General features: G+C 41.7%; 1 protein-coding gene across 1 annotated transcript in view; it reads right to left on the bottom strand.

The window, feature by feature from the left end:
• Window positions 1-26,608, bottom strand: part of syngap1b (synaptic Ras GTPase activating protein 1b) — a 134,731-nt gene that overhangs the window by 40,277 nt on the left and 67,846 nt on the right. Inside the window, exons 3-4 of the mRNA XM_037676082.1 lie at window positions 16,077-16,555; window positions 8,757-8,878 (exon numbers count right to left, since the gene is read on the bottom strand). Of these exons, the coding sequence (XP_037532010.1) occupies window positions 8,757-8,878; window positions 16,077-16,555 (601 nt within the window). The remainder of the gene's footprint in view (window positions 1-8,756; window positions 8,879-16,076; window positions 16,556-26,608) is intronic.

The following is a 26,608-nucleotide window of genomic DNA, read 5'->3' as shown; positions in this document are numbered from 1 at the left end:
CGATAGTTTGTGCTAATTCTAAACTTTTGCACCTGTTTTTCATTCCTTTATCACTGTTAATTATAAATCTGACAAATAAGTACCACACAACAAATTGACACACAAACTAACGCGTCATTTAATCCTTGAGGACCAGCTGTAAATGATGCAGATATTTCTTGAAGACCAAGCAGTTATTTGTAGACATTACCCTTTAAAGTCTGATCTAAAGTATATTATTAGCCAATATGTAAAAAAAAACAACTATACTGAAAATGTAAAGTGAACATCTTTCAACAATGAACACCACAACAAAGACAACAATAAACAAACAAGAACAAAGAAATGCAAAAAAAGTGCAAATTCTAAATAAAGCAGTCCTAAAATTAATAAGAAAAACTCAAGAATGAGCACTTCAGATGGAATACGTGTGTGTTGTGTAATCATGACATGATTTCACTGAGATACATATAATACTGCTCTCGTTGGTAAGTGAAGGCAGCACGAAGCGGTTTATGGAAGCTTGTTTGGAAGCAGAGTCTGCACACTGTGGATGTGGACCTTCAGACTCTGTCTACTCCTCCACACAATACTGGTGTCACATGAGCTTCCTGTTAAAATGTATGAATGAATTAATAGCAATAAATGTGTAAGAAAAATGAACATTTGAACAAAGAGCAGCAAGGTAAGAGCTGCATGACTCAACAAGGGTCAACACCTGAAAACATATCTGTCGTGAGATTATTATTTTTTTTATTAACCTTTATTTAACCAGGCAAATCCCACTGAAACCACAGATCTCCTTTGCAAGGGAGGCCTGAACCTGAAGGCAGCCTAACACGCATGTCTTTAGTCTGTGGGAGGAAACTGGAGAACCTGGAAGAAAATCTACAAAGAGAACATACAAACTCCACACTGAAAGACCCCGGGTCAAAACCGGGGATTGGACCCAGGACCTTCTCACTGTGAGGCACCAGTGCTAACCAGTAATCCACTGTGCTGCTTTTGTTTTTCAACAAATTTAACAATTTATATTGGAACTACCTGACAGGGAAGCTGGTCCGGCTCTATCTTGAACTTTTGGGTTCCGGTTCGAGATCTACCGTTTTAACGGTCTTTGATCTGAGATTAAAAATAAAATAAAATAAAATAAAATAGCTAACAAAATGTAATTTGTTGTCCTTCAAGAAAAAGCTTCACTTTTTGACTGAACGGCTCCATTAATGACGAGCATCTCTTGACAAACCTTGCTCGGTGCGACTCTTCGTGCATGAGGAGCAGCAAATGAAATGATCTTCATCCTCTGTGGTCGTTCACTTTCTAAATAAACTCATCACTTCCTGTTTTTCATCACGCGCCTGTGAACAACCATTCAGTCGCTCGTGCCAAAACTAAACGTTTTCACTGTTTACCGGTCAGTTTCCTCCGCGAGTTCTGCTTTAACTGGTTTCCTTGATTGGTTTGTGTTTCCACTCCAAGCTTCCATTATAAATATAATAATAATAGTAATAATAATAATAATAATAATAATAATAATGTGCATGTGTTGTCATCATTGTATGTTCCCATATAATGACGAAATTGGCTCTCTGCATTTAGCCCATCCACCCCCAGGTGGTGTAGTGGGCAGCTGTCGAAGGAGCTGGGGGAGCAAACTGGGGATAGGGTGTGCTGCTCAGAGACACGAGATGTGCAATGACTGGGGATCGAGCCTGGGACTTTCAGGTCCTGAGTTACTGCCCTGCCTGTACCCCATCTCAGCCCCATACAAACTAACAAAAGCATGAACTTCACATGTGGGAAACGTGTTTTCAGTTAATCTAGAAGAGCTCGGAGAGCGCTCACCTCAGCCAAGACCCTGTGGTCACTCACGCAGCAACCCCCCCAAACATTTATCATTTGTTCTTTGTGACGACCTCAGTGTTTCCTGGAAACTTCCTGAAAGTCCTTTCACAACTTTTTGAGTAATCTTGTGCAGACAGACAGACAGACAGACAAACAGACAGGCAGGCAGACAGACAGACAGACAGGCAGGCAGGCAGGCAGGCAGACAGACAGGCAGACAGACAGACAGGCAGACCAGCACTAATCATTCAGCCTTTATTTCTACAGGTTAGTCGCATTGAGCCTCGAGGACTCATTTACAAGAGAGACCTGAATTTAACAATAATGACAACAGTAGACGATCTTAAAAGAAGGCAAAAAACCTGAAAAAATAAATGGAAGAAATTTATATTAAAAAAACGAAACAAAAACAGCTACATCGTAAAGCGATGTAAAATACTAAAAACATGAAAACTATGGAAAATGTATCTAAAAAAGTTAAATCTGGTCCTCTGGATGCATCAGGATATGGAACATATAAGAAATAAAATGTGAAGCCCGTTTTTTGCAGACGTCTTGTATAATTTGGACCTTTTTTTTTTTTAAACACGTTTAGTGATCAGATGCGACAAATATAGCACACAGGTGTCACTTGTCTGTAATTGTTCTAGTTAATTTTTTTTTTCATTATAAACCTGCCTTCAATGAACTTTTCACTACAGACCTGATCAAAAATAAAACTTCCCCCCCCCCCAAAAAAAAAGTATTCACATGACATTAGTCGGACAGGCAGCTGTGAGTTAACCTCCAGGGATCCAATCGATTAGCAGAATAAAAAAAAAAAGCTCAAAATAAACAATAGCAACTATATTTTCATGCTTTTATTGTGAAAACCTCTAACCTGTATTACAGTTTTTATTATTAATTCCATTTAAAATTCCCAATTAAACTAAATAATCTGGCTTTTCCAGTAGATTTTCATGATTAACAGAATAATCTGTCCTGACAGAAACACTGCAAACGGCTCCCGTTAAAAGTGAGGGCGATCTGTGCATCACGCGCATCACTACCGTCACACATGAGCAGAAGCAGCTGACTGACACGGATCCACCTGGAGAAACACTTTGATCCACATTCAGTCGTAATGTTCATCAACAGAGCACCAAGCACATGGAGAGAGGCGGGGAGAGATCAAAATAAACCCAAAAGAACGAGTCAGAATGGATCAGGGAGGAGAGAAAGAAAGGAGGAAGTCATGAGAAACTGTGAGAAAGGAAGGAGTGAGAAAAGATGGGAGGAGTGAGAAAGAAGACATCTCAGTGGAAATGATGTTCATCGTGTAAACAGATGAAGATGAGACGGGTTAGAGGAAGAAGTGAGGATGAGGATGAGTGAGGGATGGGGAGGAGGAAGGGATTGAAGGGAAACAAAAATAAAAGTCTGTGTCGACGTAAACTTTTCAAATTATACGCAACACGAGCAGCAACTCTGAAGAGTCGAGGGCCAAGCAGTTTTGGAGGAGTGCATGTCACCCGCCACATTTCACGAGCTCATGCAACGTCCTTTACACGGTATGACCAAAACATCATCAACAATCATTCAGTCTTTGTTTGTTTGTTGTTGTTTACACTGTTAAATCTTTTAAAATAAGTCACAAGACCCATCTGTTTATGTCGTCTGCTCTGAGTTGAATTCAGGCCTAAAAAATCCGACCCGACCCGACCCCAGCCCGCAGGGCGTTTTGTCCACCCCGACCCGATCCGACCAAATTAACTGATTAGAAATTAGTCAGAACTCGCAGCTCTAGCTCTGATCCTAAATCTCGTGACTATATTTACATCCTTTACTTCCTCTATCGCCCGCCACACTTCATGCCAGAAGTTTAAACTGGAGGCATCTTCACGGAGCACTTGGAGCTCGGACAGTCCATCTCGGGGCGATCTCTGAGTGGGTTGAGGCGATACGGGGCTTAAATCAAGTGATTTAGGGGTCAGAGCCGTAACAGTTCACATATGTTCACCCATCCAGGCTGTCACATTGTAAAGTTTGCAGATGATACAGCGGTGGTGGGATGCATCACAAACAATGATGAGTCCAGCTACAGGCAGGAGGTGGAACACCTGGAGAGCTGGTGCAGAGAGAATAACCTTCACATCAATGTGAAGAAGACAAAGGAGATGATTGTGGACTTCAGAAGGAACAAAAACACCTACACCCCCCTGAACATAAGAAGATCTGCGGTGGAAGTGGTCTCCAGCTACAAGTACTTGGGTGTACACATGAACAACAACCTCAGCTGGAGCAACAACACCACCAGCCTGATCAAGAAAGCTCATCAGAGACTCTACTTCCTCAGACGGCTGAGGCGAGCTGGTCTGGGAAGCTCAGTCCTCACCTCCTTCTACAGGTGTGCAGTGGAGAGCATCCTGTGCTCCAGCATCAATGTGTGGCATGGAGGCTGCACAGCTGCAGAAAGAAAAGCTTTGCAGAGAGTGGTGAAGGCTGCACAGAAGACTGTTGGAATCAGCCTCCCCACCATCACAGACATCTACACCTCCAGATGCAGGAAGAGGACCACCTGCATCATGAAGGACCCCACCCACCCAGCACACACACTTTTTGCCCCACTCCCCTCAGGAAGGAGGTTAAGGAGCATTAAGTGTAGAACCACTAGACTGAGGAACAGCTTCTACCCTGAGGCTGTTAGACTCATGAATCTCTAACTAGAATAATCACTGTGAAAAACCATATCATGTTGCTGCTGATCTGTTTCATGTTGCTGCTGATCTGTTTCATGTTGCTGCTGATCTGTTTCAATGTTGATGTGTTCATGCGTGCACATCTGCTCACAGACTCATGTTCATGTTTGTGGTGATGTTCAATGTTTTATGTTATGAGTGCTTAGTGTATATTTAGTTGATGTTTTTCTTAGTTCATATCTTAGATGTTATTACTGTTTTTCTTATACATTTTATTGTTGGATGTAACTGGGACCCTGTGTACATAATTTCGCTCCACCACATGTACCACATGAGGTGCGAATGACAATAAAGAAACTCTGACTCTGACTCTGACATATAAACAGTCGGGCTGGTTCTGTGGCTTATCGTATTTTAAAAGATTTAAAAACGTCTAACCAACAACAAACGATGACCGAGTGAAGATCGTTGATGATGTTTTGGTCAAGCTTTGTAAAGGAAGTTATAATATGGCATCAGTTGGAGCTCTACGTACGAGTTGCAGATGACTCTCAGCTACTGTCTTACCAAACTTCAGCTCAACGTCTGAAAGTTTGATCTTTTTTTTTTGGTGTCACTACACTCCTTAGCTGTGGCATCCATCTTGAACTGGGGCGACTCCCAAAGATGATCAGTTGTAGATGTTTTAACAATGAGATATTTTGCTAACAGTTGGCTCTCACAGGTAATGCCAGTTTTAAGCAAACATGTAACGCTAAAATTGACAATTATAGCCCTTTTTGTGTTTGCCAAGACAAATGCCGATTTTTTTTTTTTACAAAACTGCAAAGTTTTATAGCTAGTCCACGTTCTGTGGGGAGGTCAGGGTGCTCTGGAGCAAACTGCCGGTTCATCAGTAGCCCAAAACAACTGCATCCGCTCTGAAAGTGGAGCTCCAATTGATTGCAAATACTTCATGAATAAAAAAAGACATAATATTTTTTATCATCGCAAACCCCAGTGCAACCAAATAAATAAACGGCTGACAGAACACGGGTTTTATAGAATGCTAAAACCTTTCAGGTAAAGAAACACTACGATCTGCAGTGAATAACAAGGATTGTTTTTGTGCTTTATTCACTTCCTGGCAGAGGCTGTAATGTTGTCCATAACTGGAAGCAATCGCCAAACGCATTTCTAAAACATAAAATCCAGAGCTATGACTTGTTTTTGCTCGTTCAACAGAATTACGGGAAAAATAATAGGGAAAAGTGTCTCTCTGCATGTTTAACGACCTGTTTGTGAGCCTAATGTCTGCAGGAATACGATCCATAAAGAAAAAAGAAAGAAACCGAAAACAGAAATCAACAAAGCTGCAGATGCTCAGCTGTTTCTCTGGCAACACCAGAAGTTGTGAAAATGAATATTAAGGGCTTTGCAGAGAAATTATTATCAAGTCTCCGGATTGCATTTGATTTTATATTTATTTCCTGTCTCCTCTGTCTCATTCTGGATTTGTTTCCAATGAATAAACCATGTTGAAGCTTGCCTCAGCAGACGGCTTCTCAGAAAGTGTTTTACAGCTGTTAGAGTTCACTCGAGTACATTGTTAGTCTCTAGAGGAACTTCAGTAAAAGTCTGTCCTGGATTTACTGAAACTCGTTGAATTGACTAAATCTTATTTATGTCTTGATGGTTGGCTGGAATTCTTGATTATTTATTTATTTTATTTGAACTTTATTCATACATGTAGTCTCATTGGGTCAAGGGGACTCATTCTCAAGAGAGACCTGTTTGGGAGCAGATGGTGGGGGTTAAAAGGCCTTGCTCAAAGGCCCAGAGTGGGGGGAATGAGGGTGAAGGCAGGTTGTGGGTGTTTCACCTTTTCCACCGACATTTTGATGTTGTCGGGCTGGGGAGTTGAACCGGTGACCTTCCGATCACAGGCCCATCTTCTCCAACCTCTGCGCCACCACTCCCCATAACTCCCTTATTTGTTGATAACGTTTTGGTCTTGATTTTCATGAATTTAAGTGCTTTAGTACATGATCAATTGACCAAAACTGATACGAAAGAAAGAGCAGAGCTGATGATGAACTTCATCTAACGTTCTTATTCTCAAAAATTTTGGCAAACAAAAGTTCGGAGTTCTTGGCCCCGAGCTGATGTGAAATCTCCGCCCTGCTTCAACTAGGATCCAGAATAAAAAAAAGAGATATAATAAAACGAATCTCCCACGGACTCATGGTATGTGGATGTCGGTTGTTGCCATGGTGACACGAGGGGAAGTTGTGAGCGTGGCTGCAGCGGGGCACGAGTTAAAACCAACTCACAGAGGAGATGGGAGGACAGAGACAGAGAAATAAATCCATGTACGGAGGTGACGGAGAGCGAGTCATCATCTCCTGGCTGATTAAACAGGCAGAGAGACGGATGGCAGAAAGACACAAGATATAAATAATAGTGACTAAATTAAATTTTCTTAGAAATAACTGCCAACTTTGCTAAATCAGAAAGCACACTCATCAAAATGTTTAATAGAATCAAAAACCTCAGACATTTTTAAGGGATCGGTATTTTCCTGTGACTGCAGCGTCACCTGGTTTAAAGAAGAGAATATTTCCTTCTCGTCTTTATCTCCAGCCAACTTGAAATCACAGCGCCTCAGACACAGGAAGCCAAAACTCTTATTTCTATTTATTTCACTGTTAGAAGCCAACTCTTCCCAACAGGTAACAATTTAACCCAATAAAAAAACGAGGTAAAGATGCTCAACCGCTGCCTTCTTTCATGTTCGATATGAAACTGAGTCAAAACTGAAGTCAAAGCTTTTAACATGTGAACTCTGACTTGTTCACGAACAAGTAACATGACGTCAAAGCCGACTGCTGCAGAAACTAAATAGTAAAAAACAAACGTAGCACAGAAAAGCAACAGATCCTCTACAATCCAGATGTCAGAAGAACTGACTGGAGACCATTTATTCTAGATCTAGAATTGCGCCGCTCGGGATGGCTGCATGTTGGAGCAGCTCTTACTTTCATTCTGAGATTTTGCTTTTAAAAACTTTAATTCCTCTTTTTCTGGATGTAAATCACATTTTTTTTATGATTGTTTCCTCTGGTATCAGATGCTGTGCAGCTGGAAGGATTTTTACTGAAATTTTTTTAGTTTTGGACATTTGTTATGAAGCATAACCATAACAAGGTGTTTGTTTTTTGTTACAACCAGGAGCAGTTCATTTACATCTCAAAAGCTCAAATAATATCTCAGCTACAGTCCAAAATCTCAAATGAGTTGAAAAGGAGGTGCCGTAGATGCATTTCCGTCTCCTTGCCGGCTGTGCTCGTGTGCCTGACCACTGAGATCCTGGAGCTAGCAGGAAACACGGCTCATGACAGCAGAAGGACGGGATCTGCAGCCGGCTGTTTGCATCGACGAGGAGCTCAGCAGGCTGCTGGGAGGAGTGGCCATCGCTCTGGGAGGAGTTCTGACCAGCATTTGAGCGGTCCTGCTGCCCGGAGGAACCGAGAGGCCAGCCGAGTCTGCGTGGACAGATCGGACGGCATCTGCACCCAGTTTCTTTGGATCCGCTGTAGGACGGACCTTTACAAGAGATCCTTCCTGTCTACAACCGTCATTATCTATAACATCTCTTAATAAAATGAGGATACCGAGCTACAGCAACATTAATTTCCCTTTTGAATTAATAAAGTATTTTTGAATTGAATTATTGTTGAAGCCATCATGTGATGGAAAACTAAGACATAAATCGGACACGTCAACATCTTTATCTAGTTTGTTTTTTACTTCAAGGCTTCCTAAGTGCAGCATAAGCCAGTTCAAAACATGATTCACAAAGTCAACATTAAAGGATTATTAGGGCTCATATTTGTGACCCATGCAGAAGAGGACCATAAAAACGGGTGAACTTGAACGTTTCAACCTCCAAAATCTGCCTGTTATGAACAGAAATGTGAAGGCGGGGATTAAAGGGAGATTTTAAATGTGTCGCTCATTTTCTGAGCAAAACCCGTTGCAAATTAGGATCTCGTGATTTTTTTAAGAGCATGTTCTCACAAAAACGCTTCCATCCCATTTTTCTGTTAAGTCAAAAGAGAGAGCTGGACCGGAAATTTACTGCAGATGAAAAAATTAAATTGTGACATCACGTCACTCCGAGTGATTTTAGAGACGCAGTCAACTTCAGCTTCATGATCACACACAGCAGTGGGCAAACACACACATGCAGCCTCATCACACACACTCACTGACCTGTCTTGGTCGGCACTGCGGAAGCGGGGGAGGATCATGTGGCGGAAACTGCTAGTTCGGTCCAGTTTCGGCTGACTCTTGGCCCTCTTGATTGAGCCCTTCAACCTTTTACTGAGGAAACTCTGGAGTATGATGGAGGAAGGAGGATGAGGAGAGCAGTGACGAGGACAAACAGACGGAGGAGGACAGGGAGGGAGGGCGAGCGAGGTGTGAATGTGTCAGGATGAGCGAGCGGTGGAGGACGGGACTCAGCCAGGTGAGGTTTCAGATGATCATTGGGGGAACATGAAGTCAGTGAAGAAAGCATCAGATGAATTTTTAAAAATCATAATAGGGACAAACAAAAAGATGAGACATGATGTGTGAGGGGGAAAGCACAACATATTTTTATTATTATGAGGAAATCATGTGCATGTCCAGTTTGTGCAGAGGGGTGCAGCTCCTCAACACATCCTATGGTGGGCAGTGGTGAGCCGTACAGTCCAGCAAGACGTCCCAGTTTGTCCAACACATCTGAAAACCTGGAACTGGGATGTCTCATCTCAAAGGCAGGACTTTTTGTCTTCACATCTTGGTGCTTTACTATAAAGTGCACAGTTACTGTAACGTGCTTCTGCACTGACATGCAAATATTACAGAGCAGTAGAAGTCCACGAGGAGCACCAGTCAAATCTTATTTTCTAAATTTGCTGCAGTTTAATATTTTTTGTGTATTCTGCATCAGTGTGGAAACTATTCACATTGAAAAAAAAATCATCATAGGTGAGTGCTTTGTGAATGTGTTGCTTATTTCACTTTATGAATAAAAACAGTATGAAAGGTGAAACATTGTTTCATTTTTGAGACAGATGCTGAAACAGGAGCTGAATAGACTTTAAACATGTCCATTCATGACCATCATGCTGGTGAGATAAGAACAAAGTTAGGACATCTGCACATTTTGACTTCTTTCACTTATCATTAACAAAAAATAAATACAATCCTTGACTATATACGATCATTTCATTTAAAAAGCAAAACAAAATCATTTTTTCTCTAAATGCCTGCAGTTTACATACAGGAGGCACTGAAGAGCAGGGATTATGTTGCAAACCTTAAAACAACTGTTTATCAAAGAGATAGAACAAAGACATCATATTTTAACAGTAAATGTCGCTTTATCAATGTTTTGACTTTTTTAATCTTAATATTTCCAATGAAAGTCAATTAAAATTATTTAAATGAGCCAAAGGCAGCATTATTTGTTGGTTTTCTCCTTATCTTTAAAGAAAAGCTTTCCATAAAAAGCTTTTGCATGCCACAGTGATCTCATATCGACATCATGTAAGGACATTATTCAGTGGGAGAATGACTGGAGTGAAGTGACACCTCCTCATTTAGCCCAAGTCAAACTGAAGCTCGTGTCAGGGACTGGGCTGCAGACGGCTCCATCTGCTGGTTCAGAGCTAACAACATGACTTAACCCGATTTGATTAGTTGCTCTGTCTGACATCTCAAAAAATAAAAGAAAGAGTCTGAACCACAAATAACCTCATAAAGTCACAGGGAGAAAAGGGGATTCTGTTGCAGTGGCTGGACTTGTACATTATTTCTGGTTCCTGGTTCTGAGTTAAATCAAAAAGATGCTCCAAGGCTGATTCGGTGGTTTAGTCTTGATTAGAGGTGACACTAGTTTTTTTTTAAATCAATAACACATTTACTTTGGTTCTGAAAAGACGTATTTAATATTGGTTTGTGTTTTTACAGTCCCAATGTTTCAAGGTTTTTAGCACAATACTTTTAATCCACTGGCAAACATGAATCCAGGAGTTTTTAGGTAGAGCTGCTCTTTTGTAGCGTGTCCTATTTATGCTGTTTTGTCCTCATTTCCCCTCATTGTTAGGACATGGATGTCGTGAGAAAGGAGACAGAACAGCTGCATTACCAGCAAAAGATCCTCAAAGAAAGCTCTTACCCCCTCGTCATGGAAAATACTCTGCCTGCGAGACTAAAGTCAGGGATCAAAAGGCTCCCTAGGTGTTTGCCACCACAGTTGACATGATTGGCTGCTTTGACCTGCAAAATGTGCACTAATAAGTGCATGTATTTGAGGCTATTTTTAGAGAAAGATGCAGTAAATCCTCCTCTCAGAGGATGCTGTGAGCCAGCACTATAAGCTGTGTGCAAAGCAGCGCACTAGATTCGTGTCTACCATTTCGTTTCCGAGTGTCACATGATTTCCATGATCCAAAAAGCTTATCTATAACTATTTTGGTCTTATGTTCACACGGAGTTAGGCCCTCTTCAACCAGGATTAGGACCCTGCTCTACTCTCAGACTACCTGAATTATCAGAATGTGGCTGAATTGCAGCAAATATGGAAAACCTCCTTTAGTTGTGAAGCTGTAATGATGCTGCAACACTCAGGATTCACATTTAGAGAAAAAAAAACTTAATGTTGCAAGAAAACACATGACTTTTCAGCTGCAGTCCCTCTTACTGTCCTCTCTCAGAGTCCTGTGCAGAAGTCCAACTACTTATTTTGCTGAAACTTCTTGGAGACATCTGCAGCCAATCTTTGATGAGTCGGGGACACTTGCAACAACTTTGTGACTATTTTGAGAGAAACACTGTCGCACAAATGCTTCGCACCTGTTCTAAACTCAGTGGACTAATCTGCATGCTTCTGCTACTCACATAAGGAAAGAGAACCCTGAGAAACAGATGAGACACTCCGGAGACTTCTTCATGAATGATCTCTAACTAGTCATAGCCCAGTGAGACACTATACACACCTAAACACTTTGCCACAGCTCAGCAAATACCATGTTCTGACTGATGCTTTAGGTTGTTGCAAGGTCTTTATCTTCTTTTATTCAAGGACTAGTAAATAGATTCAGAACAACTGAAATATTGAATGAATATTGACAATAACTCACTCGTCTGAGATAAAAATACAATTCTTCTTTCAGCTATTCCCTCTTCAGGGGTCTCCACAGCGAGTCATCCTTCTCCATCTATGTCCTCTGCATCCTCTGTCCTCACTACAACTACCTCCATGTCCTCTCTAACTGCATCCATATTTCTCTGCTTTGTCTTTTTCCTGGCAGCTGCATTTCTAACATCCTTCTACCAATATACCCACTGTCCCTCCTCTGGACATGTCCAAACCACTGTCCCTCCTCTGGACATGTCCAAACCATCTCAGTGTGTCCTCTCTGACTTTATCTCCCAGTTGTTCAACCTGTGCTGTACCTCTGATGATCTCATTCCTGATCTTCTCCATCCTTGTCTCTCCTAAGAAGAACCTCAACATCTTCATTTCTGTCACTTTCAGTTTTGTCTCCTGTCTTTTTGTCCATGTCTCTGTCTCCAGACCATACAACATAGCTGATCTCACCAATGTCTTGTAAAGTTTTCCTTTGACCTTTGCTGACACCCTTTTGTCACAAATCACTCCTGAAACTTTTCTCCATCCACTCCATCCTCCCTGGACTCTCTTCTTCACTTCTTTACCACACTCCCCATTTTCCTGGACAGTGGACCCCAAGTACTTGAGGTCCTGCACCTTTGTGACCTCTGCTCCTTGTAGCCTCACCGATCTACCGGTCTCCCTCTCATTCACACACACGTATTCTGTCTTACTACGGCTGACTTTCATTCCTCTTCCTTCAAGTGCATACCTCCACCTCTCCAAGTTCTCTTCCACCTGTTCTCTGTTCTCACCACAGATCACAATGTCATCTGCAAACATCATAGTCCACGGTGATTCCTGTTTGACCTCATCGGTTAGTCGCTCCATCACCAGAGTAAACAAGAAGGGGCTCAGAGCTAATCCTTGATGCACTCCCACCTCCACCTTGAAGCTACCTTTCACTACAGCACATCTTACCACTGTCCTGCTGTCCTCATACATGTCCTGTACCCATCTAACACTTCTCTGCCACTCCAGATCTCCTCATGTAACACCACACCTCCTCCCTCGGCACTCTGTCAGATGCTTCTTCTAAATCCACAAAGACACAATGGAGTTCTTTCTGACCCTCTCTGTACTTCTCCATCAGCATCTTCAAAGCATAGATGGCATCTGTGGTGCTCTTTCTTGGCATGAATCCATACTGCTGCTCACAGATAGTCACCTCTCATCTTAGTCTAGTTTCCACAACTCTCTCCCAGATCTTCATCAACTTAATTCCCCTGTAGCTGCTACAGCTTTCACCCTTGTTCTTAAAAATGGGCACCAGCACACTTCTTCTCAAATCCTCAGACATTTTCTCACCCTCAAATGTGCCATTGAATATTTGAGTCAAAAACCTCACTGCCATCTCTTCAATTATGGAAGAAAGTTTCATCTGACCTCCTAAACCACTGCAAGGCTTTGTATTTCATCTAATCAAGTGTCTGGTTTTAGCAGTTTTCTATAGTGTGAACTTTATTTCCCTTCCTGCAACAATGACTAAGCGGCAGGTTTTTGAAGGGAACTGAACACGTTCTTCCTAACTGAGATCCACTGACAGCGAGCAGAACAGCAGCACAAACCACAGAAAGAAGACAGAGCTCTGGTACGAACTTAAAAGACACGAACTGATCCTTTAAACCCTCCCCTGTTCATGTTTGATGGCTGTGAAAAGTTTCTGTTCGTACGAATAATAAAAAGAACAACACAGATTATTTTTGTCCACAGACAGAACGTGATTTTTCTGCTTTCTTCGTCTTTAAGTGGGGTTGTATCTGATATAAAAAATAATAATTTTATGAATATTGTTCTACTTTGCTGACATTTAAGAACAATATATTAGCTGTTTTACTAAAAGTAACACTTCCTTCCCATCAGTCTGTAACACAAAATGAAACAGCAGTCCAACCATCCACTGTCTTTATTATTGTAAAAAATAAACTTTTCTGACAGATAAAACTGACTCAGTTTTGTATTTAATTAAAATGTAATTTGTTTACTTAAGTTATATTAAGTAATTATTTTTTATATCACCATTTGAAGGCATGACATTCAATCCAAATGAAAATTATAACCCTGAAAAACATATTAGGATAAAAAGTAAATTAAGTAATTATTTATTCACTTATGTTTTGGACCTTGCTTCATTTTACACTGTGTTTTATATATTTGAACTTTAATGTTTGTTTCTTGATTTATGAGTACTGAAACTAATTATCACATGCAATCCCACACATTCGTGATGTAATCTTGACAGATATAAATGTTGTTTACATAATACATCAACTCTTTTTTAACTCAAAACACAGCTGGAATGCTTTCGGCTGCGATGGACACATTATCAGTTTTCATATTTTTGTAATAATAGTTACGTTTTATACAAAAATACAAACTGAATTGAATCTGCTGCCTTGCTCTGTTACTGGCTCAGTTCATTGTGTACAAAACAATTTTCTTTTTAAATAACCTTGTCTCGATCATCTACCAGCTGAGAAAAGTTCAGTAAACAGCACGATAAGCCCAGAATTTGTAAAAATAAAGAAGAAGAAGAAGAATGAAATCAGCTGTGACACACTGCCAAGTGTTCATTGGCACTGATAAAAGTTTTAGCTCTATCTTCTTGTCTTCAAAATATTATTACATTTTCTTCTTAAAAAACACAGAGTCTGAAGGATAATCCTCTTGTTTTGTAGAATTTAACAAAGCTACACCTGTCTGGTTTTATTTTACATTCTCGGTCCAAACTACAGTAACAGCAGCACTTTAAACCTTTGCAGGCGGAGTTATGATGACATCACTGTTGACTGAACATTATCACTCAGTGGCGTTAAAACTCCCATCCTTGTTGTTTTAGTTGTTCTTAAGCAGACAAACCTTTAGTTAGTGATAGTCACTAACAGAGATAGCCTCTTGCTATTCACAGAGGGCTGAGTGATACTAGCAATCACAGCATTGTAAGAGGGGGACAGTTGAACCCGGAGGCCTCCACCCCTGTTTAATGATGGACGGTTTCTTTTCACAAAGATGGCCTCCTTTACTCCTCTCTCAAACCATCGTTCCTCTCTATCCAGGATGTGAACATCTTCATCCCTGAAAGAGTGACCGCTGGCCTGGAGATGAGTGTAGACCGCAGAGTCCTGGCCTGATGATGTTGATCTTCCGTGCTGGTCCATACTTTTGGCCAGTGGCTGTTTAGTTTCTCCGATGTAAGACTGATCACAGCCCTGACACTGAACAACATACACAATATTACTCTGTGCCGGGGGACTGGATCTTTGGGATGAACCAGTCTTTGCCGTAATGTATTTTGGGGTTTAAAAGCCACTGGGACGTTATGTTTAGAAAATAAACATCTCAGTTTCTCTGATACTCCCTCATCATATGGAATGACCACTGGTCTGGGTCTGGGTTCCTCCGTTTCACCTGTTGGCTGACTGGAGTCCTGTTTGGGTTTCTTCTCTGCTTTCAGGAAGGCCCAGTTAGGATATCCACATTGCTCTAGAGCCTGTCTTGTGTAGGATTTCTCCTTCTGCCTGGCTCCTGAGGTAGTGGGGATGCTGTCTGCTCTGTGGTACAGAGTCCTGATGACTCCTAACTTGTGCTCCAAAGGGTGATGTGAGTCAAACTGCAAATACTGGTCTGTGTGGGTGGGTTTGCGGTACACCTCAGTTTGCAAATGTCCTCTATCAGAGACTGAGACCTCACAGTCCAAGAAAGCCAACCTGCCATTTTTACATCTTCTCGTGTGAACTTAATGTATTTATCCACAGAGTTGATGTGGTCAGTGAAACGTTGGACTTTCTGAGATTTAATGTTAACCCAGGTGTCGTCAGCATACCTGAACCAATGACTTGGTGGTGTCCCTGAAAAGGACGTCAATGCTCTCTTTTCTACCTCCTCCATGTACAGGTTGGCCACAATAGGAGAAACTGGAGACCCCATAGCACAACCATGTTTCTATAGGAAATATGGGTGTGCTATGGGGTGACTACAGGAACTATCTGAGATTCAACTTCCAACAAAGAGAGTGGCACTTTTCTCAAGAGCCTGCAACTCAACTCTTCAGTCAGCAGGCACGAGGCAAGCCTAACCATAATCCTTGTCCCTTGTAAAATTGAGTTTCACGCTCTTCTAAGGTCTGGAAAGACTAATGAGACGTCAGATAAGGGATCAGTCAGATGAATTTGTGGCAAAAAATAAATAAAAAAATGTTAAATAACATCAAGCTGTGAAACAAGTGTTAAGTTATTTATGAGAGAGTTTGCTCCTTGTGCATTATGGCAACTGTCAGCAACAAACAATTTTTTTCTCCTTCTGGCAATGAGAACATCAGTGTTGGAATATCTGTGGTTGGAGTAAACAGCCCGAACTTCTGAGTCACATACCTCAACAGGGGGCAGTGGTGCAATAAACATTCCTCCTGCTACTGGATTCGAACTGGCAGCCCTCCAGTCTCCGCCCCAGTACAAGAAGGGGGAGGAGGAGGAAGCGACAGGTGAGTGGGGCAGGGTGAAGGACAAGGAGGGGGAGAGGGGCAGTGAGCGGGCCAAAGGGGGAGTGCTGGACCCTTTCTTGGAGCCCTTTTGCTGCTGCTGCTGCGGGCAAAAGGCATTGGAAGGGGGGACAGCCAGGGACAGAGGAAAAGGGTGAGGCGGGGTGCCACTGACCCGCCTGCCACAGGTGTGCGGTGGGCCGAGCGCGGGATGAGGGACGAGGGACAGCGAGAGGGATGGAGGCAACGAGCGAGGCCGAGGACAGGGAGGGTTACTCACGGATTGTCGGAAGGGTTGAAGGGGGGCAGTGGGAGGGACCTCCATGCTGGGTTGCTTCCCAGTGGCTATGCTCTTCCTCCGGAGGCGATGATCTGCAACAGGGAGAGGAAATTCATCGGTAGGATAATATACCACATCACAGAGAGAGAAACAGCACAGGAGATGAGAGGATGGGAAGGTCAGGTCACAACACTAAGATCAAACTAGACATCTGTGGACCTTTATGCAACAAAATGAAGACGATATCTAACTGAGTTGACTGTTGGTGTCTAGAATAGCAGGAAAATTGGAATATGTGAATATGAGTAGTGAGTATTCTCAACCAAGTGACCAATGAGACAAACAGTTTTTTGAATGACAGACATTTTTTGCCTCAGCTTTCGACCAGTTTTAAAATTATTATTTCTAATCATTACTGTGGTTTGTAGACCTGGACTTTTTTTGTTAATTATTATTAACCTTTATTTAATCAGGCAAATCCCACTGAGATCACAGATGTCTTTTACAAAGCAGGCCTGGGCCTGAAGGCAGCCTAACATCCATGTTTCTGTCCTATGAGAGGAAACCGGAGTACACGAAGAGAACAAGCAAAGCCCACGCAGAAAGACTCGATGTCCAACCCGGGGAATGAACCCAGAACCTTCTTGCTGTGAGGCAACAGAGGTAACCACTGAGCCGTTGTGCTGCCATTTGATGGTTGGGACCACAAACAAAGACTGTCCACTGAGACTCAGTGAATATTTGGAGACAAAAGTTGTGGCACAAATGTTCCAAACTCAAGCAAAAAGGCTACGAGCCTTGGCATCGCATGCAAAGTTGAGAACCACCAAAACCATCACGGGACCTTCGGGAGACTCCCTTATAAAGGCCGTTTGCCAACAAGTCCCAGTCCAGTGAGATGCTCCCCTTAGATGGAGGTCAACAGGCAGTGATCCTGACAGGAATAAAGCCAAAACAGATCACTGCAGGGCTGTGGACAAACCTAAATACACCTACTTCTGTAGGAGTTGGACCACTGCAGACATGGATTTCCTGTCTGGATGTCAGATGAGATAAATAACAGTCTGAATGTTGTAAGGAGAAAATGGAAGATGAAACAAACAAACAAGCATTTATTGATGACTGCAGGAGAGTTAGACAAAGTGTGAATATACGAGGCCGGCAAAACCCACAGGTGACTAATAACTTTAGTCAAAATCAGAGAATCTGTACTAAGTTAATTTAGATTGCACCTGCTCTGGTCAGCATGTCCATCACTATAGCAGCTTTTATAATTTGTCCAAAGTGCTAAATATCAGTTTCCTCAAGGCAAATTCCTGTGCAGGCACTTCACAAAGTGACTTTTATGACAGCCAGTGGGGAAACAAGTCATTGTGTTTCACAGAGCTGAATAAGAAATATCACTGCTGGACTATTAATCAATGAACGGCCTCTCCTCGAGCTGCGTTTGGGACTCAAATTAAAGGAATGGCTGAACTTTTGACCGCTACTTTGAGGTTTATTCAGTGGAGACTATTGTACTGCAATGACTTAAATCCAGGATGACAATTTCCACCTTTATATATACAAAGAGGAAACTAAAAAGCTGCTAAGTGTGAAAAATGATGGCCTTCACAACCACTAAATAAAAGATTCTGCTCAGAATTATGGACTGGTGTGTTTGAAACCATTTTAAATCGAATGATGTACAAGAGATTGCATAGCATCTTGCTTGATAATAACATTTAAGCAACTGTTCCACTTCATTTCCCTTGAAACCCAGGTCTGTAAATGTTAGACACAGCGTCACAACTTGAAAAAACAGCTCTAAGTACCATCAGCATTGCAAGTTGATCATATTTTTTTCTGGATTCTGCACATTTAGACACGGCACAAACATGTTCACGTGTGGTGTCTGTTAAGAAACCAGTTGTACACTCCAATGGATAGACATCCACGCACATGAAAGGTGATCAACATTACTGATTTATGCAAAAACATTAAAACAAACAAACAAACAAACAAAAAAAAAATGAGATCCAGGTTTTGTCTAACAGTGATGGTGTGTTCTTTGAGGTGTTCTTGCTGCATGGGCAAAAATATGACATTTAAAAACAAAGTGCACATTTTTAGGTGACCATCTTTCTAAAATGATCCTCAGGTATTTTGTTTATTTGAGAGAATAAGAGATTAGGAGAGAAGTTTAAACCGAGCTTAAGCTCGTTTTTCTACAGCTGGCCACAGAGGGCCACAAACACTTCCTGCCACGAGGAAGTGTTTGTAATCTTGTGCTGGAAAAAGCCAGGGGTCAGGAGTAGAGGATGACACATGAGTGGATTTTCACTCCTGTCCCGTCCCAATCCACAGAAAAAAATGTTGTCCTGTCCCACTCCCGGTAACATGACTCCCGGTCCTGAACTGCTCCCATTTTTGTTTCTTCATTTAGTCTTTAGGAAATACAATGAATTTGATTTGATCTTCTAACCATTCCTTTTTATATTATTTCGTGTTCTGCAGTTTGATTTCAAAAGATATGGCAACAGTTCATCTGTGGTGAAATAGGCATTTATTTTTTATTTTTTGTCCAATTGGTTGGTTCCTGCTCCCATTCGCTCCTGTTAACTTTTCGTTCTGTCCCATCCCAAGCACGTGAGTAATAATAATGTTGACTCCCATCCCATCAGAATCCCGTGACACATGGGACTCCCGAAAAAATGTCATCCTCTAGTCAGGAGGTCACTGATGCTGTCAGAGTAGCCAACAGAATTTCAGTCTGTTCCAAGTTTAAAGTCCTGTCTCCTTTTTAATGCCACATAAAGCTGATATTTGTGATTCCATCCATCCATCCATCCATCCATCCATCCATCCATCCATCCTCTTTACACACTTCTTCCTTTTCAGGATATGGAGGTCTCTAGTGCCCATATCCAGCAGTCACTGTGTGAGAGGCAAGTACACCTGGACAGGTCTCCAGTCCATCACGGGGACATAGAGACAAACAACCATTCACTCTCTCACTCACACCTAGGGACAATTTAGAGTTACCAATCAGTCTGACGTGCATGTTTTTGTTTTGTGGGAGGAAACCAAAGTACGTGGAGAAAACCCATGCAGCACGGAGAAAACATACAAACTCCACCCAGAAAGGTCCCCCAGCCGGGACTTGATCCTGCGACTTTCTCGCTGAGAAGTGGCAGCACTATCAACTGATCCACCGTGCCACCCTGATGTTTGTGATTGATTTAGTAAAAGGTGACGATAGAAAGCCATCTCAGACTGGACCCGTAGCGTTTTCTTTTATTAACTGTAGCCATTAATAACAGTAATTGTCTCCGTCTGTGATCATTTGCCTGTCTGTTAGCAAAATATCCCATGCACCACTGGGGGGATTTTACTGAAACTTTGAGAAAGTCATTATTAGATCTGCAACTGATTAACTTTAAAAGTCAACCCAATTCAAGATGGCTGCCACAGTTATGCAACCTTAGCAAACATTAAAATCACAACAAGGAAGTTTTCCATATAGTGAGCTTTAATTCGTTGGAGTAATAGTGGAGAGTCATACCCAACACATAGACTGAGTGCTAACAAAACATGCAACATCTTAGTTTAAAACTTTGGCATAAAAGGCAGCGGGTGGTTTGAATCCCTTAAACCCATTAGAATCAAACTGCCAATCTGTGACAGAGTGCAAACTTCACACGGCAGTGACCAACTCTGAGCCTAGAAAATAAAATTTGATGTTTTTAGGACCATTTGATTTGGAAAAAGGAACGGAGAACACAAATGAGGCCACCCAACCGAATTTCTGCTGATGACTTTGCAGCCGAGAAAAGACGTTTGATGTGACTTGAAATGGCATATTTAATCTGAAAATCGTCATTTAACTCTTTTTACAGCAACTATTGACCAAGATTGTCCCTCAGCTAGAGCCTAATTAAAATCTACATCCCCTCTCGTGCAACGGAGCCCCTGCTTTAGAGAATTCAAGGCTTTTCGTTTGAAAAGTGAATGCTTTATTACTCTTGTGGTCATTATTCTGACATCAGTCACATGGCAACACAAACCAGCAATTAGGGCAGAAAAACCTGCAATCAAATCTTATTCACAGGTTTTGATTATTCAGCAACAATTTTTTTTTTTTGCAATTTATTTTTCACCCAAACAGCAGTAAACCTTAAACTGAAGCAGGCGGCGGGGAGTATTTAAATATAAAACACCTACATGTGTTTAAGCGCATTAGGTTTTACGTCACACAGCGGTCCAAACTCTGTTTCTTCTGCTTTTTAAATACAACCGCTTTTACAATGTTTAGAGAAACACACACAAAAAAACTGTGATTTTTAGAGAAAAATGAAAAGAAATGGTTTACTTTTAGCAGAAAATACAAGTTTTAGTTGATTCCTCTTGAAGGAAAGCAGCTGGTTGAGGATGGACAGCTGTGCTTGCTGCTGTTGGGAGAACTTTCATCCAGAAGATAAAAAGTTGGCGCCATTATTGCGTCGAGCCTGCTGTCGGCTTCTTATTAACGAGAAACCCAAAGTAAAAACCGAGGCTGCTGAGAATTTCATTAGCTTTGCAAATGTGGTCACATGTAAGCACCAAAGAAAAATTCAGTCGTTAGGATTCGCGGACTGGAAGCCATCTGCCCGTCTCTTCCTGATTAACTGAAAACGGTATTGTTCATCATTTGGGGAGCATGAATATCTTTACAAATTTTGTTTGAATTACTTCAAACATCATCACAAACTACTATCAGGATTAACAAGGAACAAACGTGTTGATGTAGGTTTTGCCAGAACATCTTCACTCTCAGTGAATATGGGCGGTTAGAAGAAGCAGCTTGTCGCATCACGTTCATCCCCGGAAAAGAAGATTCAAGGTTCTTTGTCATCCGTATCACATGTGGTACATGTGGTGGAACGAAATTGTGTACGCAGGGTCCCAGTTACATCCAACAAAAGTATTAAAATGTAAAAGAAAAACAGTAATAAGATCTAAGATATGAACTAAGAAATATGTTAATTAAAAATACACTAAGCACTAGTAGTACAAAAAACAATACGTCGAACAGCAGCACGAACATGAGTCTGTGTGAGCAGATGAGCACGAATGAACACAGCAACATGAAACAGATCAGCAGCAACATTGAAACAGATCAGCAGCAACATGATGTGATTTTTCACAGTGACTATCCTGATTAGAGATTCATGAGTAACAGCCTCAGGGTAGAAGCTGTTCCTCCATCTAGTGGTTCTAGAATTAATGCTCCTCAACCTTCTGCCTGAGGGGAGCGGGGCAAAAAGTGTGTGCTGGGTGAGCGGGGTCCTTCATGATGCAGGTGGCTCTCTTCCTGCATCTTGAGGTGTAGTTCAACCTTCAGACTTAACCACTCTCTGCAGAGCTTTTATTTCTGCAGCTGTGCAGCTTCAGCCATCTGAGGAAGTAGATCTCCTCTTGTCTGATAAACTCCAGGCGACCACCTCTGCTTGAATCATCAGCTTCAGTCTTATTAAGGAATCAAAGCCCACTTCATCCATTTTTCATCGATTCCTTTTCAAGTTTTCACATTTTCCTTTTTATCTAAAAAAAAATCAACTAACTGACGCACAAGTTGGTTCCATCCATCCATCCATCCATCCATCCATACATCCATACATCCATCCCAGGGACACAAAGACAAATGAGACAACACTCTCACACACCTATGGACAACTTGGAGTGACTAATTAAAACAATATGCACGTTTTTGGTCTGTGGGAGGAACCGGAGCAGCAGGAGCCAACCCATGCCTGCACGGGGAGATCATGTAAACTCCATCCAGGAAGGCCGGGAGGCGATCCTGCGACCTTCTAGCTGTGAGGCAACAGTGCTAATCACTGCGTCGGTGCGCCACCAGAGTTGTTCACATTTGTTCCTATTCCTGATATCTCTGACTGCTATTCATGCCATCTCTCTTTTCTTTCCTCACTCCATCCCTCTTGGATTTTTTGTCACTCTGAAGCTCACACACCTCCTCTCTCCCACGCAGCATTTTTCCATAATTCAAACAGTGCATTTATCTCTCCACCTTCCCTCAGCCCTTGATCTCACTCCTAACCCCTTCCACCCTTCAGTTTCGTTCTGCTCCTTCTCTCCTTGTTTTCGTTCCTTCTCCTCATTCCCTCTCACTCAGACGCATTCAGATTGAAGAGCCCTCCATTTTCTCCATTCTTACCTTTATCTGGATTCCTCATTTCTCCTCTCGGCCCTCGCCTTTCTCTGCCTTTCATTTACCTGTCCAAATGGCAATCTTTTCACTGCGAGCCAGTCGGTCTCTCTCTGTCTGCAGTTCGAACATTTTCTGCAACCCACGCAAGGAAGGGAAAAAAACCTACCATGACAGAGTTTGCAGTGACTGTACCAATATCTCTTTATTCGAGTTCACAGGAAAGTAAAATACCACCTGAAGGCTCGATGGTTGAAAAGCAAAGGAGACTTCTATAGATAAATAAAACATGGATATAGTAAATGGGATTTTAAAATCAATTTTTGCCAGACAAATCCTAATTTTGCTTTTAGAGAATGTGTAAAATATTCCACAAGTACTTCATTTTATTCTCTTATTGCAGGGAGTCCAGAGAAAAGATTGTGAATTAATTAACATATTTTAAGCGTGAGCTCTTCCATAGGAGCAGACTCAGCTCTAGAGCATACAGGTGTGTATTAGCACAACGCTAAAAAAGAAAGACATCAGCAAAACAACCAAAAAAAAAAAAAAAAAAAGGCAATTGTTGAAGCCCATTAATCTGAGAAGGGTCAAACTATTTGGAGTTTTGGAGATTATTCACACATAGAATAAGACAACAGTCAATCTCAGAAGCGCCTCAGCCGGTTTACCCTGAGGTCAGACTGTGCAATGTTTTGTACGTTGTTGTAGCCACAGGTAGCATGTCAAATTTTCACAGAGCTGTGCGGAGACAAACGTCTGCAAACTTTCTAAGCCTGTGGTTCTTAGTCACTTAATCACCGGTGGTCCTCATGCAGGATCTTTCTGTGACACTAAATTTTACCATCAACTATTTAAAAGCTAAATAGTCCTCATGTGCGCTGTGATGGAAAACTAAGAACAGTAACAGGCGCAAAGAAGCAAATTATGATCCTGGCTCGACCGGAAATTTCTTAAAACTAAAGTACAGTGCAGAATATTTTTAGAACTTCTGTGGACAATGGAGAGGACAGTGTGTCCTGATGCATGCTCAATAATCCAGGTAGATAAATATAACTAAGTTAAGTCAGGTCCTCTGAACGGATGATAAAAAATAATAAAAACTTGTTGAAACGTTTCGTCTTTTATCCAAAAGACTTCTTCAGTCTGAGGAGCTGCACTAAACTCAGTTTTATAAATAGCCTCGTCTCATAGTGGACCAACCAGTTTGTTGTTGACATCCAGAACTAGCTGTTCACGATAAAGGAGAACCATCAGCCTAACGATGGATCGTTAGTGCCCTGATGGCCGCTTGCTATTCACAGAGAGCTGATTGATACTGGCGATAAGAGCATTGTAAGGGGGGGGACAGTTGGACACGGAGACCTCCGCCCCCAACTTAATGATGGACAGTTTCTCTTCACAAAGATCACAAAGATCAAAAAGAGGACAATGATTAACTTATGGACAACTTCAAACCTAGCTCCAACCCACTGCAGGTGTTTTCGATGTGCACAGGAGGACGGGCTGCACTTGTAACGCTTGTGTCATCGCAGTGTGAGTCGAGTGTGTCTGCAGCATGTCTACTCCCTCTTTAATCTGATGAACTAGCATTTCTTTTAGTTTTAAAAAGAACAGCTTGAATGTAAGAAATGGCCCCTATGAAGTAGGGAGCAAAAATAAAGTGTACAGTAGTCCCTCACTACTTCATGGTTCATTTATCGTGAACTCGCTCTATCGTGGTTTTTCAAAATAAGATTGGACATGATACACAAGTGGCTGATTGATGGATGAGCCGCACGATTGGCATGGAACTTTTATTTAAAATAAATTATTTTATATTATTTAGCACCTCCTGCACCTTTGTGCAGTCCATGCTGCAGGATAAACTTCCTGCTGCAGCTGATCAGCTGTTCACCGTGCAGAGTGGAGAAGTGGGCGTGGCCAAGAGCGCTTGCAGGTGGCTGACAGCAGCGGAGGCAGGGAGCTGAAATCAGGACATTCTGTGCTCTTTTAGAGCGTTTACTTTAGAAACATTGACTAAAATAAACTCCTACTCACTACTTGTACTACTATTCCTACTTTGCGTTTTTTACTTATCGCAGGTCTTACAGATCCCCCGCGATAAACGATGGACTACTGCCCGTCCAGAGAAGGAAGAGCCTGAAACAGCAGCGATGGAGGAGGAAGAAGAATTTGCTATGATGATAGCTGCTTTATAAGATCAGGCATTCAGCTAGCAACCAAAAGTGCAAACAGGGAGGAAATTTGATTTTAGGGACCTCAACTTTGTGTTTAGTTGTCGTGGAATGGAAGAATAGCAAAACATGCAGTGAATGTGGTGTTGTCCTCCATCACATCTTAAAGTGCACTCATCAACCAGGGGTAGAGTTTGGACAGTTTATGTGAGATACAGTATGAATATAATGTGCAATTGTCATAATGATGGTTGGAGAACTTCGTATTTTTGGAGGTGGTATAAAAGATGGAGAACAACTGGTCAAGAGATTTCATACAACAACTTCCTGTCATCTTCAGAGGTTCTCCTCACTCTCTCGTATCAAAGATGGTTGTTACTCTGCAGGACACGACAGTAAATAGTGTCTGAGGTTATGACATCAGCATCAACACAACGTAATCATTTCCATTAAAAGTTCCAGGAACACTAAATCATTTCAGAACATTTGGTTTCTCACATAATATGGTGATGAGAAGCACGCGGTGCGAAGGACAAGAGGGGCGATGGAGAATTCAACGGGCATCGCAAAAACAAAACCCGAGGTTTCAAACTTTTCTGTGGGCTTCACAAAACCCCGCAGGGCCAATGTAGAATAAAGAAAATTTCAAAGAGCATGTGTCTTATTTCACCCTTCAGTGGAGGGTTTCATTGGAGCTGAAGATCCTAAATTAGTTGTGATTCTTCTCTTTAAACCATCTTTACATTGTAAACATCCACTTGGGGGTTTAAAAGGTGGGTGCAGTGTTCTCTTGTTCATCCTCACATTTTTGTGATATGAATATTATTTTGACTTGAACTATAATCTGTATCTTGCTGTACCATACATTTTTATTTATATGGTGCCATTGGGCATAAGATATAGCCTATTTTAGAAAATATTCTAAAAATAACCAGAAATGTTCCAGAATTTGTCACAATTCAATGAACCCTGTGGGTGTGTGAACAAAGAGGTGGACCCTGACTCAAAAAACTCCAAAACTGTTTATTAAGAATAATAAGATGTTTTTTAATTAATCCCAAACATCTCCACAGCTAGTCTGCCTACTTGATGGTTTTATGTTAAAATAGGATTTCACTTGTTTGTTGTCGTTTCTTCTTGTTTTTTGTTTTTTTAAATTTACGTTTATTTATACAGGTTAGTCTCATTGAATCATGAGGACTCATTTTCAAGAGAGACCTGTTCTAGACAGACAACTGTAGAGTACAGACAACAATAGACAACAATAATAATAATAATAATGATGTCATCACAATGTCAGCACTGTATGTTTCCATACAATGGCGAAATTAGTCTCTGCATTTAACCCATCCACCACCAGGTGGTGCAGTGGGCAGCTATTGAAAGCGCCCGGGAGGCTTTTGGGGATGAGGTGTGCTGCCCAAAGACACCACGTGATGTGCAGTGACGGGGATCGAACCTGGGACTTTTTGGGTCCCAAGCCGGCTGCCCTGCCTCTACACCATCTCGGCCCCCAATAAAAGGTAATTGAAATAAAAAATAGTGCATGATCCTGTTTGCAGCATGGTTCTGTTATCAGTGTGGTACTGTTAGCGGTTTTGTTCAGTTAGCAGCTTGGTCCTGTTAGCAATGTGGTCCTGTTAGCAGCTTGGTACTGTTTGCAGTGTGGTCCTGTTAGCAGCTTGGTACTGTTAGCAGCATGGTCCGGTTAGCAGTGTGGTCCTGTTAACAGCTTGGTCCTGTTAGCAGCTTGGTACTGTTTGCAGTGTGGTACTGTTAGC

This window comes from Nematolebias whitei, chromosome 5 (genome assembly GCF_014905685.2).
Source record: "Nematolebias whitei isolate Nwh7 chromosome 5, NemWhi1, whole genome shotgun sequence".
NCBI lineage: Eukaryota > Metazoa > Chordata > Actinopteri > Cyprinodontiformes > Rivulidae > Nematolebias > Nematolebias whitei.
The sequence above is the reverse complement of the archived record's forward strand: the minus strand, read 5'-3'. Positions and strand labels throughout refer to the sequence as shown.